The 16,306-nt window shown below is 38.4% G+C and overlaps 2 protein-coding genes across 2 annotated transcripts in view; one reads left to right on the top strand and one right to left on the bottom strand.

The window, feature by feature from the left end:
- Window positions 1–1,033: 1,033 nt before the first annotated feature.
- Window positions 1,034–5,592, top strand: tubb4b (tubulin, beta 4B class IVb). The gene is made up of 4 exons (XM_073820013.1): window positions 1,034–1,188; window positions 2,154–2,262; window positions 2,365–2,475; window positions 4,388–5,592. Exons 1-4 carry the CDS (start codon window positions 1,132–1,134, stop codon window positions 5,446–5,448), a joined length of 1,338 nt encoding a protein of 445 aa, XP_073676114.1. The 5' UTR covers window positions 1,034–1,131; the 3' UTR covers window positions 5,449–5,592.
- A 1,952-nt stretch (window positions 5,593–7,544) lies between these two features.
- Window positions 7,545–16,306, bottom strand: part of loxl3a (lysyl oxidase-like 3a) — a 33,649-nt gene continuing 24,887 nt past the window's right edge. The window contains exons 12-14 of the mRNA XM_073820711.1: window positions 8,912–9,048; window positions 8,323–8,434; window positions 7,545–8,175 (exon numbers count right to left, since the gene is read on the bottom strand). Coding sequence (XP_073676812.1) covers window positions 8,102–8,175; window positions 8,323–8,434; window positions 8,912–9,048 — 323 coding nt within the window. The 3' untranslated portion in view covers window positions 7,545–8,101. The remainder of the gene's footprint in view (window positions 8,176–8,322; window positions 8,435–8,911; window positions 9,049–16,306) is intronic.

The following is a 16,306-nucleotide window of genomic DNA, read 5'->3' on the forward strand; positions in this document are numbered from 1 at the left end:
TGAACCTTCTGTAATAGTTGCATATGAGTCTCTCAGTTGTCCTCAGTGTGAAAAGATGGATCTCACAATCATACAGTCGTTGGAAAGCGTTCAAATACACAAAAATGCTGAAAAACCATAGAATTTGTGGGACCTGAAGGATTTTTTCTGAAGAACAGCTGGCAGTTTAACTGTTCAGGACAAACAAGAGATTAATGAAGAACTATCACTAAACAAACAAATAAAACAGCTGTGGATCATTCAGGTAACAGCACAGTATTAAGAATCAAGTGTATGTAAACTTTTGAACAAGGTCGTTTTTATAAATTCAACTATTATTTTCTCTTGTGTGGACTATAAGTATTTTATGTGAAATATCTTATTCAGGTCAGTACTATATAAAAATAACTATATATGCAAAAATATGCATTTTGTATGATCCCTCTCATTTTGGTAAAATAATTAACATTTTGCAGATTCTACAAGGTGTATGTAAACTTGACTTTGACATACTGGTGCATATTTACCTTTTCAATGAAAATGTGGTTGTGAGAGATGGATGTACTATGATTAATAGATATGATACAATGTATATACAATGATAAATGGGTATATAGCTTGTCCAAACTTTAAAATACAAAGATTTATTATTATTATTAAAGACTTTTATTTCTTTATTGCGCCTATATAAATGAATTATCACCTTGTAATGGTCATGAAAGAAAAAAAATTCTAGGAGTAAACCATCAAAATAGCTCCAGTCCTGATTTAACTGTTCTTTATAAGCAAGTACGTTTTGAAAAACACCCCTGCAGCCCCTCCCGTTTCACAAAAATCTTCTGATTTTTTAGATACGGTGGCGTTTTGAATGTCGAGAGCCGTTATTACCGCGCTTCCAGCCAATGGCCATAAACCCTTTCTAGTGATGCTAGCGCCTGCGCGAACCAATCAAAACAATGAGCACACAAACGAGCCAATCAGAATGCTGGAGAGGGCGTATACCAACCAATCAGAATGATGGAAATGTAGGTGATTTCTCCAGACTGAATAAGTAGGAGCACATCTCATATTACGACCTCATTGTCGAGGGTTTTGAGTTAGAAGGGGTTCGTTTGGTTATATTTGTGTTACCAAGCAAGCAAATAAGCAACAATGAGGGAGATCGTGCATTTACAGGCTGGACAGTGCGGCAACCAGATTGGTGCCAAGGTAAGATCTGAACATATATATATATATATATATATATATATATTAATTGTAACGTAGTCTATAAAATACCATTTGGGATTTGGGGGGTTAAAAAAGATAATCCGCGACGTTTAGAACTGCAATCTGTTCTAGTTAAAGCAATTTCTCTTAGAAATATATTATGTGACGTACAATATGCTGGCATGGGTTTTGGTTATTTTTAAAATGTGATTATTAAAAGCTGTTTTGGTCTAAATACGGTTCTGGATTAATCTCGCACGCAACAAGTATTTAAATAAAATTGTGTTTTTAAGTCCTCAACCGAGAAGCGTCAAAACCCGACTTGAATTTGTAAAAAGGACGTTTATTTTATGCAAAATCAGAACGATTTGAATGAAGTAATGCTGAAACAATGCGTTAGTTTTAGGGTGTTGGCCGCGCCGGACCGGCGTAATATCCGATTCGCAAGTGAATCGATTCTTTTTGATGATTCGGTTGAGCCGAACTGCTCTGAATATTCGCTCCTCTGCAGATGTTACTCACTGTAGGGAGTGGTGACGCAAGCGATTCGCGAGCCGTTCAAAGGAATCGATTCGCTTGAAAGAATCACGTGTCGTAATGTGGCCGGTTGTATCTGGTTCAGCTCATGGAAAGTGCGGGAACGCTGATATCATGACGCAAATACCGTTCAGGCCCCATGCAGAGACATGTTTTGAATCATTTTGTACTACTTCGCAAGAACCTCAGTTAATATTCGCGACGTTAGTTGTCCGTTTCTTTAAGCTCCCGGTGGTGCAAAATGGCCCCGGTGACTTGGCAAACTCCATTTTACAAGTCTGGAGCGCATGTAACGGGAAGCGCCAGCCATTCAATAATGGATTAGCCCTTTTTTTTAATCGCTTCTATTTATTTCTTATGAACTATTTACATTAAATAAATTTGTCCAATGTCTAAAAGCGTCTTAAATCTAATCTTTCTTGTTTCAGTTCTGGGAAGTCATTAGTGACGAGCATGGAATTGACCCAACAGGCAGTTACCATGGTGACAGTGACCTTCAGCTGGACAGAATTAATGTTTATTACAATGAAGCCTCTGGTGAGCGGAAATCTGATGTATTTCGTAACGTTGGTTTACTTTATGACTGGCATGTAGACATTATAGCCTTGAATTTGTCTTATGGTTTTGCTTTGTTTTAAGGTGGGAAGTATGTTCCACGTGCCGTGCTGGTGGATTTGGAGCCTGGTACAATGGACTCCGTGAGGTCCGGTCCATTTGGTCAGATCTTCAGACCAGATAACTTCGTTTTTGGTAAGCTTTAAAGGGTTGGTTCACCCAAAAATTAAAATTTACTCACCCTTACGACATCCTAAGCGTCCTTTCAGAGGGATTCAATTGGAGTTGTATTAAATTGTCCTGCTCTTTCAAGCTTTATCATTGCAATAGGTGGGTGTTTCAAAACAAGTCCGATAAAGTACATCCATAATAAAATGCCTCTCACTGTCGATGCACTTTTTTATTTATTTTTTTTAAGAAAGACCTTTTAAAACGTAATTGTTGTTTTAATCTAGCTTGTGCTAACGGTCGTACACTGAAGCATCTCCAGACGGATAACACTGACACTGCGTATGCTCTGCTTGGAGTTGATTAACATTACAAGTCAATCTTTAACTTTTGGCCATATCTTTATATCTTTACCACAGAAGTATAGCCACAGTAATCTAATGAATATGTGAACTTTTGAGATCACTGTGCACTAAAAAGAGCTGGACACTTGGAGGATTTAAAACATCATCAACAAAATATAATACTATAGTGCATGTTTTAATATCATTGCTAAGTAATTTTGTTGACTAGATGCTGCATTAGTAGAGAAAGGACAACTGTGTTTGCTATCAAGGCTTAAAGTATGCGCACATTAACGGCTCCATAAGAGGTTACGTCCGACCCTAATGTTTAATTCTCCCACTGTATTGCCATCCAATTCATACCACGTCCTTTATGACATTTACAAATTACACAAACTTCTTTCATAATAGATTATACTGAAACAAAACTCAAATATTTAAACAAATGTAAAACAGAAAATTCTTACTTAAATGGCTACAACAATATAGATCGTAATACCTGCGAGTTGTACTTGCAATGCAGCACTGAACTTTGTGTGGCTAACATATTTTGTTATTTTGATTGGATAATCACAAGTGTTCTAGAATTAAAGCAGTTAAACTGAGTATACTTGCAAAAAATACTATGGTATTGTGTAGATATTTAAAGATGGCCATCTTTAGCATGACTGTTAATATGAAATGACACTTTACAATGAGGCCATTTGTAACATCAACTAAGATTGATGAAAGCTGTAGAATAGAAGTGGTGTTCCTTGTTAGTGTTAATTTCAACATTTACTGATATTAAATTTAGAAGTTTTTGTTAACATTAATGAACTATGAAATAACTTGTGTATCTAAAATATAATTAATATTAATATTTCTATTCATTTACAAAGTAAAAAAAAAAAAATAGAGCATTATTTTAGTTGCTGTTCAGTATCCATTTTCAAAAACTATTGGTTAATTAATCGGTACCTAGCTATCGGTAAAAAAAACAATATCGGTCAACCTCTACTGTGAACCGAGCTGCAGTGAGACGCACCTACACGTAAGTACATAATTGACGTGTATAGTAAACCTGCATCGCATATGTTTATTTAGCTGAATCGTAGCATTTGTGAATTCACGGTTATACTTAATGAATTTTAAACGGGCTTAATGTGTAATGCAGTGTAGAAGAAAATTTTGGATTCTTGTCCGTGAAGTGCGCTCTTTCGGATTTAAAATCAAAGAATTGTAAATATCTAATCGTCGATTCAAATTAAGAAATTGTGACAGCCCTTGGTGGATGCACTTTATTGGATTTGATTTGAACTGATAAAGAGAAACGCCTGCCTATTGCCAACTTTAAGTCCTTTTGGATTTGACTGTAGTCTTGCACACCTAGGATGCCTAGAGGGTAAGTAAATTATGGGCTAATTTTCATTATCAGGAGAACTAACCCTTTAATATTTGACTTGTTTAGCTAGGGCATATTGGAACATCTGATTTGGAAAAAATTGATCTTGCACTGGCTCAGAACAAAATTTGAATGGCAGATATAGATCTGGTTCCCTTTTGCGTAGATGTAACTTAACTCCCAACATTTTTTTTTGTTTGTTTTTTGATAGGCCAGAGTGGTGCCGGAAACAACTGGGCCAAGGGCCACTACACCGAAGGAGCCGAGCTGGTTGATTCCGTTTTGGATGTGGTTCGGAAAGAGGCGGAGAGCTGCGATTGTCTTCAGGGCTTCCAGCTCACTCACTCCTTGGGTGGAGGCACTGGCTCCGGTATGGGCACCCTCCTCATTAGCAAAATCCGTGAGGAGTATCCTGACCGCATCATGAACACTTTCAGCGTGGTGCCCTCTCCTAAAGTCTCTGACACCGTGGTGGAACCCTACAACGCCACACTGTCTGTCCATCAGTTGGTGGAGAACACAGACGAAACCTACTGCATTGACAATGAAGCCCTTTATGACATCTGCTTCCGCACTCTCAAACTCACAACCCCCACATACGGCGACCTCAACCACCTGGTTTCCGCCACCATGAGCGGTGTGACCACCTGCTTGAGGTTCCCCGGCCAGTTGAACGCAGATCTCCGTAAACTGGCGGTGAACATGGTCCCCTTCCCTCGTCTGCACTTCTTCATGCCTGGCTTCGCTCCTCTGACCAGCAGGGGCAGCCAGCAATACCGCGCCTTGACCGTTCCCGAACTCACCCAGCAGATGTTCGATGCCAAGAACATGATGGCCGCTTGCGATCCCCGTCACGGCCGCTACCTGACCGTCGCCGCCGTCTTCCGTGGCCGCATGTCCATGAAGGAGGTGGATGAGCAGATGCTCAACGTTCAGAACAAGAACAGCAGCTATTTCGTCGAATGGATCCCCAATAACGTGAAGACCGCCGTCTGCGACATTCCACCCCGTGGCCTCAAAATGGCCGCCACCTTCATTGGCAACAGCACTGCCATCCAGGAGCTGTTCAAGAGAATCTCAGAGCAGTTCACGGCTATGTTCAGGCGCAAGGCTTTCCTGCATTGGTACACCGGAGAGGGCATGGACGAGATGGAGTTCACTGAGGCGGAGAGCAACATGAACGACCTGGTTTCCGAGTACCAGCAGTACCAGGATGCCACCGCTGAGGAGGAAGGAGAGTTTGAGGAGGAGGGCGAAGAGGAGCTTGCTTAAGTTAACCATTCTATTTTGTCTTCCATGTCTTTTTCCTTTTTCGAAACTTGTCACTTCATGTTTTGTTTTTCGTACTGCATTTCCTGTCACTTAAAACCTTCCGTTGTAACTTTTCATGTTAATAAAACAAATATGAGAACCTAACTGATTTACTAGTGTTTCTCTATTCTTTGGAGGAAGATAACAAATCCAAATGGGTTTAAAAAAAAAAGTGAATTAGAATTTAAAACATGGGAAGGGTTGGTTAAGGCAGCTGTTTAGTGATTCTTTAGTGGCTACAAAACATGACCATGAATTCAAGGTGCACTTTTTCATTATGCAAAATGCACGTTATAAGCATTTTGGTCTTCTCACAATATTAGCACCATGTTACATATTATCAAGGACCTTTGCAACAAAATATGCAGATTTTTGTGTGCGCGAGAACCATTACACCTAAACTATATGACAATGCACAAAGAGCTGCCTGTTTTGTGGTAAAGTTTTTTGCGACCCAAGGCCTTGATATTAAAGGTACTACCATAAGGAAAGCCTAATTTTGAGCAGGTAGATCTCAATTTATGTGCATCCATGCTCTCCTTTTATTCATGGTAAGCTGGCAGTGATACAAAAAGAAAATGTGACCCTGGACCACAAAACCAGTCTTAAGTTCCGTGAGTATACAACCTCTGGCAAAAATTAGGGAATCACCACTCTTAGAGGTTATTCACCCATTTTTTTTACTTCATAGCAAATAAAGGAATCAAATAAATGAAATCATTCAATGTTGAGAAAAATTATAGAATCATTGACCAAAGAAAACAATTAGTATTTTGTTGCTCATTTATGAGGGCCTGAATTATTTAGGGCATGGACTTCACTAATGAATAACATTATTCTTTGTCAAGCTGGTTACAACAGATCAGCTTTGCAAGATTTTTTTTTTTTTTCAATTTTCCAACTTCTTTTGCCACACTCCATGATAGATTTCCATCTTGAAGGAGTTTTATAATCCTTTCCATCATTTCAACTGACAGCTTTCTTGTTGAGGACATGTTTCCTTACAATTAGCCAAGTTCAACAGCTCGTTAAGGTCTCTATGTACTCCCTTTTAACTGCTGGCTAATTAGCTTTTTAGATGTGTTTCAGAAATACAAACTACAAGTTGATTCAATATTTTTTTCCTCAACATTGAATGATTCCATAATTTTTCCTTCTACTTGAAATGGAAAAGAATTTTCCATTAATTGAACTGTTTGAATTTCATTTGTTTGAGGTTTGTTTCACATAACCAGTGTGTTGTATAATTAATCAAAAATTGTTTTTTGTCATATCTGTGATTAGTTTATTTGTTATAAAGTAACAGTGTAGTGTAGTGATTCCATAATTTTCGATTCCATTGATAATTTTATCAATTATTCTTTTATGCCAAAAATCATTAGGATATTAAGTAAAGATCATGTTCCATGAAGATATTCCTATACCGTAAATATATCAAAACATAATTTTTGATTAGTAATATGCATTGCTAAAAACTTCATTTAGACAACTTTAAAGGCAATTTTCTTAGGTTTTTTTTGCAACCCTTAGATTCCAGATTTTCAAATAGTTGTATCTTGACCAAATATTGTCCTACCCTAACAAACCATACATCAATGGAAAGCTTATTTATTCATCTCATCATTTATAAATTGTAATGAGTAAGCATTGTTGGGAAATTAACGTTCTCATTAAGAGGCAATATTTCCCCGCTGGAATTGATTTCTGGGGCATTTTTTACATTTGTTATAATCAGATTATAAAAAACCATACTATGTTGTCTTTAATGTCAAACACTTAAATTTACCCAGCTTTAGTAATATAGAGGGATTGCACTTACATCACAGTTTGGTCAGTTACCCAGATGCGCAGCCATATTGGCAATACTCGGATGTCAGTTCTGTATCAGTGTAGGGTTTTCAGTAGCATTTCCTAATGTCATCTGGCTTTCATTTGAATCCAACTTGTCCAGAAACAGCAACATGTTTAAACTTGATGTTTTGCATTGTATACAGTTTTTTTCCCCCCTAGTTTAGATCTAAATGTAGGCAGAGAAGATGATTTAAGTGGCACCAAGGTTTTAAAAATGCAGATTTGTATATTTTACAAACATGATTATAGGACATTCCAGAAATATACAAATATACACATACATAGCACACGCAAATCCTGCCTGGGTATACATATAAATGCACATACTGTGATGAAAGACGCTTCTATTCCATCTGCAATCACAGTGTGTAAACATTCATAAAGCATCTTTTGTAATTCCCTGATGCGTGTTAAATGAAACGGGTGTTTCACGTGAACGTCCGCTCTGAGGTGTTCAGTATTCATACAAGAGGAAGTGTGTATAGCCACTGTCTTCCTCTACCAAACACTTACATTTGCATGGACAAAAGCCCAGGCCACAATCACAGCTTTGTTCTGTCTTTAAGGCCCGTGGCTACATAATCATTTCTGATGACCTAATCTAAAAGTAAACTCAGCATGACAACATTTGATTGGACCACAGTAGCAATGGATTCAAATGAGAATAAATAGTAACGTTACGTTAAGTGATTAAAGTTTCTCTTTGTCCAGAGTTACGTGGTTATTGCAGTTCCTGGGTTACCTGGGTTCATTGGCAAAAATGTTAAGAGATCTTGTTGTTGAGCTGCCCGGGATAATGTTCAAACTCTTTCTCAGCCTCCTCGCTGAATGAATCACCTGGAAGCACAAATAATACAAATTAAGTTAAAATTGCCAGCCAGCAAGAATAGGTAAGGATTAAGCAAGCATGTCATTTCAATCCCATCAGATGTTTAATAGAATCAGGCAGGTCTGAAGGACCCAGCGAACAACAGGCCATCTCACCAAGATGACATTTATGCAACCAGACACGGTTGCCGTCGTATTTGCAGTTGCACCGCATAGCGTTGTTGGTGAAGTCACTCTCAGCTACCTCAAAGTTGGGGTTTATTATAACCTAAAAATGAGAAAAAGATAAGAGTGATATTGTTAAACCTGGTTGCATTGTGTAACCAAACTTGATCTAGCTAACAGAGCATAATCAGCAAAGTCTGTGGGAAAAAAGTGGACTTTATCTTAGTACATCTTAATCTGGGAGGGTCTTTCCCAGTAAAACCTCTACCCCCGCTCTGTGTACTTAAGGTTTATTACATCATTAATCAATCCAAATCCTATTACTCCTCTAACTCTTGCATTCCTGAACATGTTGGTGAGCGCTGTGACACATCTCCACCACTAGAGAGCAGAGCTGCAACAGCTCTTTGACAACTATTTGACCCGCTGAAAAGCCCAGACAATGGGGTCCTACGGGACCACGGTCTGCTCATGTAACAGTCTCTCTTGTTAGTGTGCTATCTATCTTATGGAAACACATTTCTAACAAAGTACCAAAGTGATTACTCTTTTTGAAACAAGGAGCACCACAACTGAATACCTGTAGAATGTAGTTTCCTGGCTTAACGTCCGTGATGTCAATCCACTGGCAGTCGATATCATGTCTGTACAAGTCCCAGCAGCCCACTGTGATGCCCTGCTCACCAAAGTTGGCACATTCGTAGTGTTTTGAAACACCTGGAACAAGGTAAGCAACACCTCAGTGGAGACACAAGGCAGTATTCCAGCTTAGGAACACCTTGAACTATTCTAAGGTGTTGTTCACACAGAATGTGTTTGTTTTTTTTGTTTTTTTGCCATGGCTTTTGCTTTCCACCGCGCTTCTTTTCCATAGTTTTTTTTTTCTATTTAAATATGACGGCCGTCTTTGACCGTTATGCTCGTGTCTCGCATCCTTTGCAGAATCTGTGGATGACACTGCATTCAAAAAAAGCGTTCGAAAATACAGTTCAAGTTTGAAAAACGCCCCTCGAGACTTTATGCGTTTTGTTTGAAAACATTATATTCTATACAAGGGCTATTCAATTAGATTCATCAGAGGGCCGATTATCGAACCGAAAAATTAAAGGGGGCCAAGGGTGGGGGCCGTCCCGATCTCTTTCTAGGAGGGGCCTATACAATTTAACTGAAATGCATATTCACTAAATTGAATTAATATTACCAACACCAACATCTATAAAAGGTTAATATAAGAGCTGTCTGTCAATCAATAAAAATAAAAAAAATCACACATTTTTCTGTAATTAATCATGATTAATCGCATATTTATATTGTCATAATTTCACACTGAACCTCCAAATTAAGGTAGAAACAATATAAATTTTAAATATGTGTTTAATGGCATCTTTTTACCAAGTAGCCTATTATTAAAGAAGTATTGATACTGCTACTAGTGTCTCTATTAAATGAAATTTTTCTCAGTTTTACATATTATGTCCATTCAACATTAATGTATAATTAAAAGCCAATATTTTCAACATTTAATAGGCTCTGAAATATATAACAACTTTTAATTTAAGTGATTTTTAAAACAATCTTCACATAAACTATAAATTGTTTATGCATAAACTACAGATTATTATTGCCATATACTGGTTAAAATTGTGATTTGATGTTATTTTTAATTTTACATAAGTGTTTGTTTACCACAAAGTATATTTTGGCCATCAAAATAACATTCAAATTGGATCATAAGAGCTTTAAAGTGGTAAAACTCTTGTGCAAAATGCTTGAAAGTCATTGAAAAGTGCTTGAATTTCTCTCTCAAAAGGTTGTATAAACCCTGAAATTAATACTGTAATAACATTCGACTTTGCTTAAGTTGGCGTTATTTCTGGTTTTCTGACATACATCAGCACTGTTTATAACAGGATTCTGAGCAGAATTTGAATGATTCTCACTAGGTCTTGCAGCAACCTTAATTCATTCTGTGCGAATTCAAACACTTTTCACTGGATCTCGCAGCACTGTGCAGTAACAGTGTCGCGAAATCAACTTTGGTTCCTGAGTAAAGGCTGTTCTGAGCTCGCACAAGTGTGTTTGCGTTGGGGTCTGAGCTGATAAACGCTTGGTTTCTCTTTCGTTTCGCCGTTTTATGTTTCTCATATGAATCAGAAATAGCAGTGCTTATGAGTTGAATAACGCGCTGGTCGCTCCAGTGCGACCGCTCACAAAATTTAGTCGCACCGGCAGAAAAAATGCGACCATTTGGTCGCAGTCTAGAGTAGGGTGACCACCCGTCCCGCGTAGCGCGTGCGCGCACAGCGTTTGAAGCCCAATTCATGCGTCCCGCAAATTGAGAGCATGTCACGCATAATCAATGCTTGCTCAAAAAAAAAAAAGTTGATCACTCTATATCATCGAGCCCCAGGCAGCCAAACGAACATTACTTGACAGTTCAGCACACTACTGTTGCCTCACCCACCCCTCACTTGAACTCCTGAGCCTGAGGGCTGCGTTTCCCAAAAGCATCGTAAGCTTAAGTTCATCGTAGACCCATTGAAACCAATGGAGCTACGATCAACTTAAGCTTACGATGCTTTTGGGAAACGCAGCCCAGGTTGTTGTCAACTTTTTCGTTGTTGTCATGACAGCGCTCTCACGTGCATACCAGACACACTGGGAAGGAACTTTTAGATGCGTGCTTTTCAATTTGAAAAATGATGAAAGAGACTTGCTGCGTCCCAATTCGCATACTATCCGTATTCGAAAATAGAATTAGTATGTCCCAAATCATATTATGTTAAAAAAAAGTATTCCAAAGTTTCGCGGATGGTCTACTACTTAACTTCAGAATTCGAAGTGCGGATCAATGCGCACTCTCTAACTGCTACAACACATTGCGCGGTGAATGAGGATTCGGTTAGAACTACAAACATGCATAAAAAGTGATAAAAAAACTACAAACATGGCGGATATGCGCGACCAACAGACAGGCAGAAAAAGGGGTTTAAGCACTGATCTATATAATGACTGGATTGCTCAATGCGTTCTAAACTGCCGTTAGGCAGTGAAGCCACCGGAAGTGTTCGATCCGCCATCTTACTATTCCCTACCTGCAGAGAGCGCCATTGAGTCACATGTAAATTGCTGACCTAAAATCACCCGATTTGAAGCGTATCTTTCACACAGGATTAGTTTTTAGGATATGTGTATGTAAATTAATTTAGATGTTTTCTGGAATGTTTATGGTCATTTCGGGCTGGATAAGCGATATATTGAAATCGTTCAGGTGGGTGTGTCAGCTGCGCACTTACAGAGACGGGTAACTGATCCAACTCTAAATATATTTCTTTATGTACCTAATTATGCAGGAAATAATACACAGTACCATATATCTGGTATTAGTATCTGAAATTGATTTGATTATACAGTGAATAATACAATACAAGTCTCTGTTACTATATTGCTCGTTGTATTGAAATTCAAATCTTTGAAATAAAGCTTCATGTCTTTAAGTCCGCACCATTTGTAGTCAGTGATATATTCTCCGAGTCATGGTGTGTATTTTTAATGTGCCTGACTGAGCAACATCTATTTCAGACTCTTCAGATCAGCAAATTCTGTAATGATTTACTAACATTACCGTTTCCATCTGAGTAAAATGCTGTGTATGTTGAATTAATTATTAATTTAACGAACAAATCATTAACGTTACCTGCTTCGAAATGAATAACGTTACTGTTAAGTATTGTTGAAACATGCAGTTAGTCTACTGTACGAATATAAACAACAAAACAACATAAACCGTGAATAACTGTACTAAGATCGTCCGATGTTTATGTTTATCTGATGTACGTGACTGTAATGTAGGCTATGAACATACATTTTTAATAAGCAGAGGGAATTCCCAACAGTAAACAAATAACCGTTTACATGCTTAGGACGTTTGCATTGTGAAAATGTACAGTGAGACTTCAGATATAAAAACGTTGACTTGTTATGCGATGTTTTCTCAATAAAATATTATAATTTCCTATTTATTCAATAGAATGTATGCGAATACTAGGGAATACTAATATGGCGGCGCGGTGGCTTCACTTTTATGACGTCATGAGCAATCCAGTTCTCTATAGACCTTTTTCACAGAAACCGGAAATACGCAATCGCAGGGTATGCAGACTTCCTATGTAATGTCAACACAGCAGAAAGCCGGGTAAATTAAAATTAAAATGGAGAGAGTCTACACAACTTCCCTCACTGTTGCCAAAGATAACTTTTGCCGACGTGATAAGAGTCGTGGAGGAAAACTCCGTCACAAAGAGGAACGAATTGGATAAAGGATATACATTTTTCCACGAAGAGTTTATCCGGGACGTTCTAAAACGCTTAACGTGAAACACGCTTAACGTACGAAAAAACGACCAGGACACCCCAAATTTCTGTCAAACCTTACTTGGAACAAACACTAACTACTATCAAAAGACAAACCCTTATTCCACAGATAAAGTGAATTATATCACGTTAAGCGTTTTCTCCCCCATAGAAGCCCATTATAAGGAAACTGCTTAACGTGGTTTAACGTACCTCAACAGCGACCAGAGAAGACCAAATTTATGTTAAATTTCACTTATAATAAACACTTGCTGCTCTCAAAAGAACGAGCTCTTATTCAGCATATAAAGTGATCGCCCCCCATAGAAGTACATTATACAAAAAAAAAAAGCTTAACGTGGCTTAAAATTTTACTTATAATAAACACTTTCTGCTGTCAAAAGAATGAGCTCTTATTCAGCATATAAAGTTAATAATATCACGTTAAGCGTCCCCATAGAAACCCATAAGGAAACAGTTTAACGTATCTTAACAACGACTGGGAAAAAAAACAAATTTCTGTCAAAAAATACTTATGTAAAAGTACTTGCTGCTGTCAAACGAATGAGATCTCATTCATCATATAAAGTGAATTATATCGTGTTAAGCGTTTTCTCCCTATAGAACTCCATTAAGGAAAAAGCTTAACATGGTTTGTTATAATGGACTTCTATGGGGGGCGATAACTTTATATGCTGAATAAGAGCTCGTTCTTTTGAGAGCAGCAAGTATTTATTATAAGTAAAATGTAACATAAGTTTGGTCTTCCCTGGTCGCTGTTGAGGTACGTTAAATCACGTTAAGCTGTTTCCTTATTATGGGCTTCTATGGGGGAGAAAACGCTTAACGTGATATAATTCACTTTATCTGTGGAATAAGGGCTCGTTCTTTTGATAGTAGTTAATGTTTGTTCCACGTAAGGTTTGACAGAAACTTGGGGTTTCCTGGTCGTTTTTTACATACATTAAGCCATGTTAAGCGTTTTTCACGTTGTTTAACTGGTTACCGGCATACCGGGGCGGAAATAGGTTTACACAGCAATTACGTATTTCCGGTGCAAAATACGGAAGTTGTGAGAAAGGTCTATTATAGATCAGTGGGTTTAAGTGATAAATAATCAATGTGTAACTTAATAGAAAACATGTTTTTAATGTTATCCACGGTATATTTCATGTGCAGCAACTTTTTGTCACCTTTGCAAAACGCCCTTCTCAATCGGACATGGAGGGGAATTGTGAGTTAAGACTTTTTTTTTAAACTTTTCCTGTGGTGTTGAGCAACTACAATTCCTGTTATTCCTATAATTTTATATTCTAATTTATTTAAAGTGAATAAATTGTAATGAAAATAAATAAAATTAAATAGCTAAAGTAAATCGTAAGTGGAAGTGCATCTGTCAATTCATTGATTGTTCAAAATATTATGAATCTTTATTTTGAAAAAAATACACATTGGTTGGCCTATTCATGAGCATACATCAGCAATCACACATGTTTAGGGGAATAGGGCATTATTAATATACCATTTAAGGTATTTTTAATATACACTGGTATATATTTAATATACCAGTGAGTCTGCCCATGGGTTGGGGGCACCGCCGCGCCAGGCAGTGTCCCACATTGTCCCTCAGAAACATACCCCTTGTCCCCCCTTGGGCTTATTAGCAGGTGGTCACCCTAGTCTAGAGCCCTATGAGCGCTTGTGAAATCTGCCATTGATGTTGCGGTCTACGTTAGATTGTTGTTGTTCTTGGCTTTCTTGCTTTTCTTTTTTGGCTGGCCCGGGCCAGTGTTGCCGCCTAGTGGACAAACTAAAAAACAATTCAAGCCATCTGCGCGTACTTCTCCCTCTGGCCGGTCGAAGATGATTGGCGGGCCGCCAATTGAATAGCCCTGTTCTATACTCTTTGACTTTGACAGTACTGAGCGCACATCTCAGAATGTGATTGTTTCTATAGCAACCGAAACTTCTAACGGCCGCTGCAGTGATGTACTGACTTTACTAATCAATGATTGGCTCTTTCATTTAGAAGGCAGGGCTTCGCGGCCATAATGAGCATTGCATTTGTCCCCATTCAAAACTATAGACCTTTTTCCTGAGTAAACGATGAGCGCCGCCATTACGAATTCTAACGTCAGATTGAATGCTTTTCTGTTCCGGTTTCCGTAGGAACCCATTCAAATAGCATCCATCTGTTTTTAATGTAGCTAACGTCCGCTGCTTCGTGTCATCTACACACTCATTAAAGTGAGGCACTGACAAATGACGGTCATTGCGACATTGCCAAGTGATGGCGCTATGGAGCCATGCGCTTTTTAAAAACATTTTAATAGCTTTAACATTAGTTTATTAGCTCGGAATATACCCTAATTTGACTAGAAACAATGTAGAGCGGAAATGCAAAGCATTCTTTCAGTTAAGAGTCGGACTTACTTCCGTGTTCAGGAAAAACGTCTATAGGAGTGACAAGTCTTGGGTATTCTATAGTCTTTGCTTCCGCCAATATGAATCAATGACATCACCCTGCACTTCAGCTTCTCATTAAAATTTCTGTCCAATCAAATGCTTTCTAGAATCCGCAGCGTCCCGCCCCTTACACTATAAATAGATGGTAGATAGTATTTTCTGTGCGGTGAATGGGACATAGTGCACTATATAGGGGATAGGGGACGACTCAGACAGTGTAAATATGCTTTCCTTTGGGGCGGAAAAAGTCTGGTTTCACACTGTGTCACGCAAACCGCTGCAGCACGCACACAGTCTGCACCAGTTCAGAAAAACAATCATACACAGAGCAGATCATATGCGTGATTCGGCACAGACCATAGATTGTAAAAAAAGATGGACGACGCATCTCCGCTTCATTCCACTATAGAAAAGTGAAGCCAAGCATCTCAATATAGCCGCTGCAATCTTGGGGGAAATTATGTCATTTGGAGCCAGAGTCTGCGCAGTAGTGTCGTGAGGCGGAGCTGCGGTAACAAAGTCCCGCCCAAACTACTGCAGACCCAATCGCAAGATCACAATCATGACACCACACCCCGTTTTTATAGTATCAAATAACCACCCTAAAGTGAACTAATTATAAAACTAACACTTGAACATGAATCAATCTGTCAAATGAGGCTTTACTGAGCACAATGTGATATAAGCGAAACGCTATTGGTTGAAGGGTGTAGGGAAGTTTTGAGCACTTTGGTTTGGAACGACACTTCAATATGGCAGCCATGATTGTTTTCACTTCGAAGTGCCCTTCGGAGGGCGATATATCCTGTTTGGAACGCACTGTATGTCGACACACAGAATAACGAGGCGTGTTTCAAAGGACTTCACTGGATCTTTAAGTATAACTTTTTAAATGGCGTTGAAAAAAGAAATGAAAGTGTGGCTCTCGTGTACAAGACTCTGCAAAAGACCCCAGATGCGAGCACAATGGACGAAATGGAAAACCAGTGCTGAGAAAGCAAAAAAAAATCTGTTTGAACAGTCTAGCTTAGCCTAGGTGGTTAGAGTGAACTGTTTTACTGGTTTTAGAAGGTTTTTAGATATTTGAAGACTTAGATCAGCTAAGACCTGCAAACTACCTTCGGTGGTTTAATGTCTTTAATATTTATTCTTCAAA

Source organism: Garra rufa, chromosome 16, assembly GCF_049309525.1.
Source record: "Garra rufa chromosome 16, GarRuf1.0, whole genome shotgun sequence".
NCBI lineage: Eukaryota > Metazoa > Chordata > Actinopteri > Cypriniformes > Cyprinidae > Garra > Garra rufa.

Excerpts from the sequence above, each read along its gene's own strand:
- tubb4b (XM_073820013.1), top strand. The coding sequence starts at position 1,132 with ATGAGGGAGATCGTGCATTTACAGGCTGGACAGTGCGGCAACCAGATT. Across the intron at positions 1,189-2,153 it reads GCAACCAGATTGGTGCCAAG|TTCTGGGAAGTCATTAGTGA; the intron begins GTAAGATCTGAA and ends TTCTTGTTTCAG. Across the intron at positions 2,263-2,364 it reads TTATTACAATGAAGCCTCTG|GTGGGAAGTATGTTCCACGT; the intron begins GTGAGCGGAAAT and ends CTTTGTTTTAAG.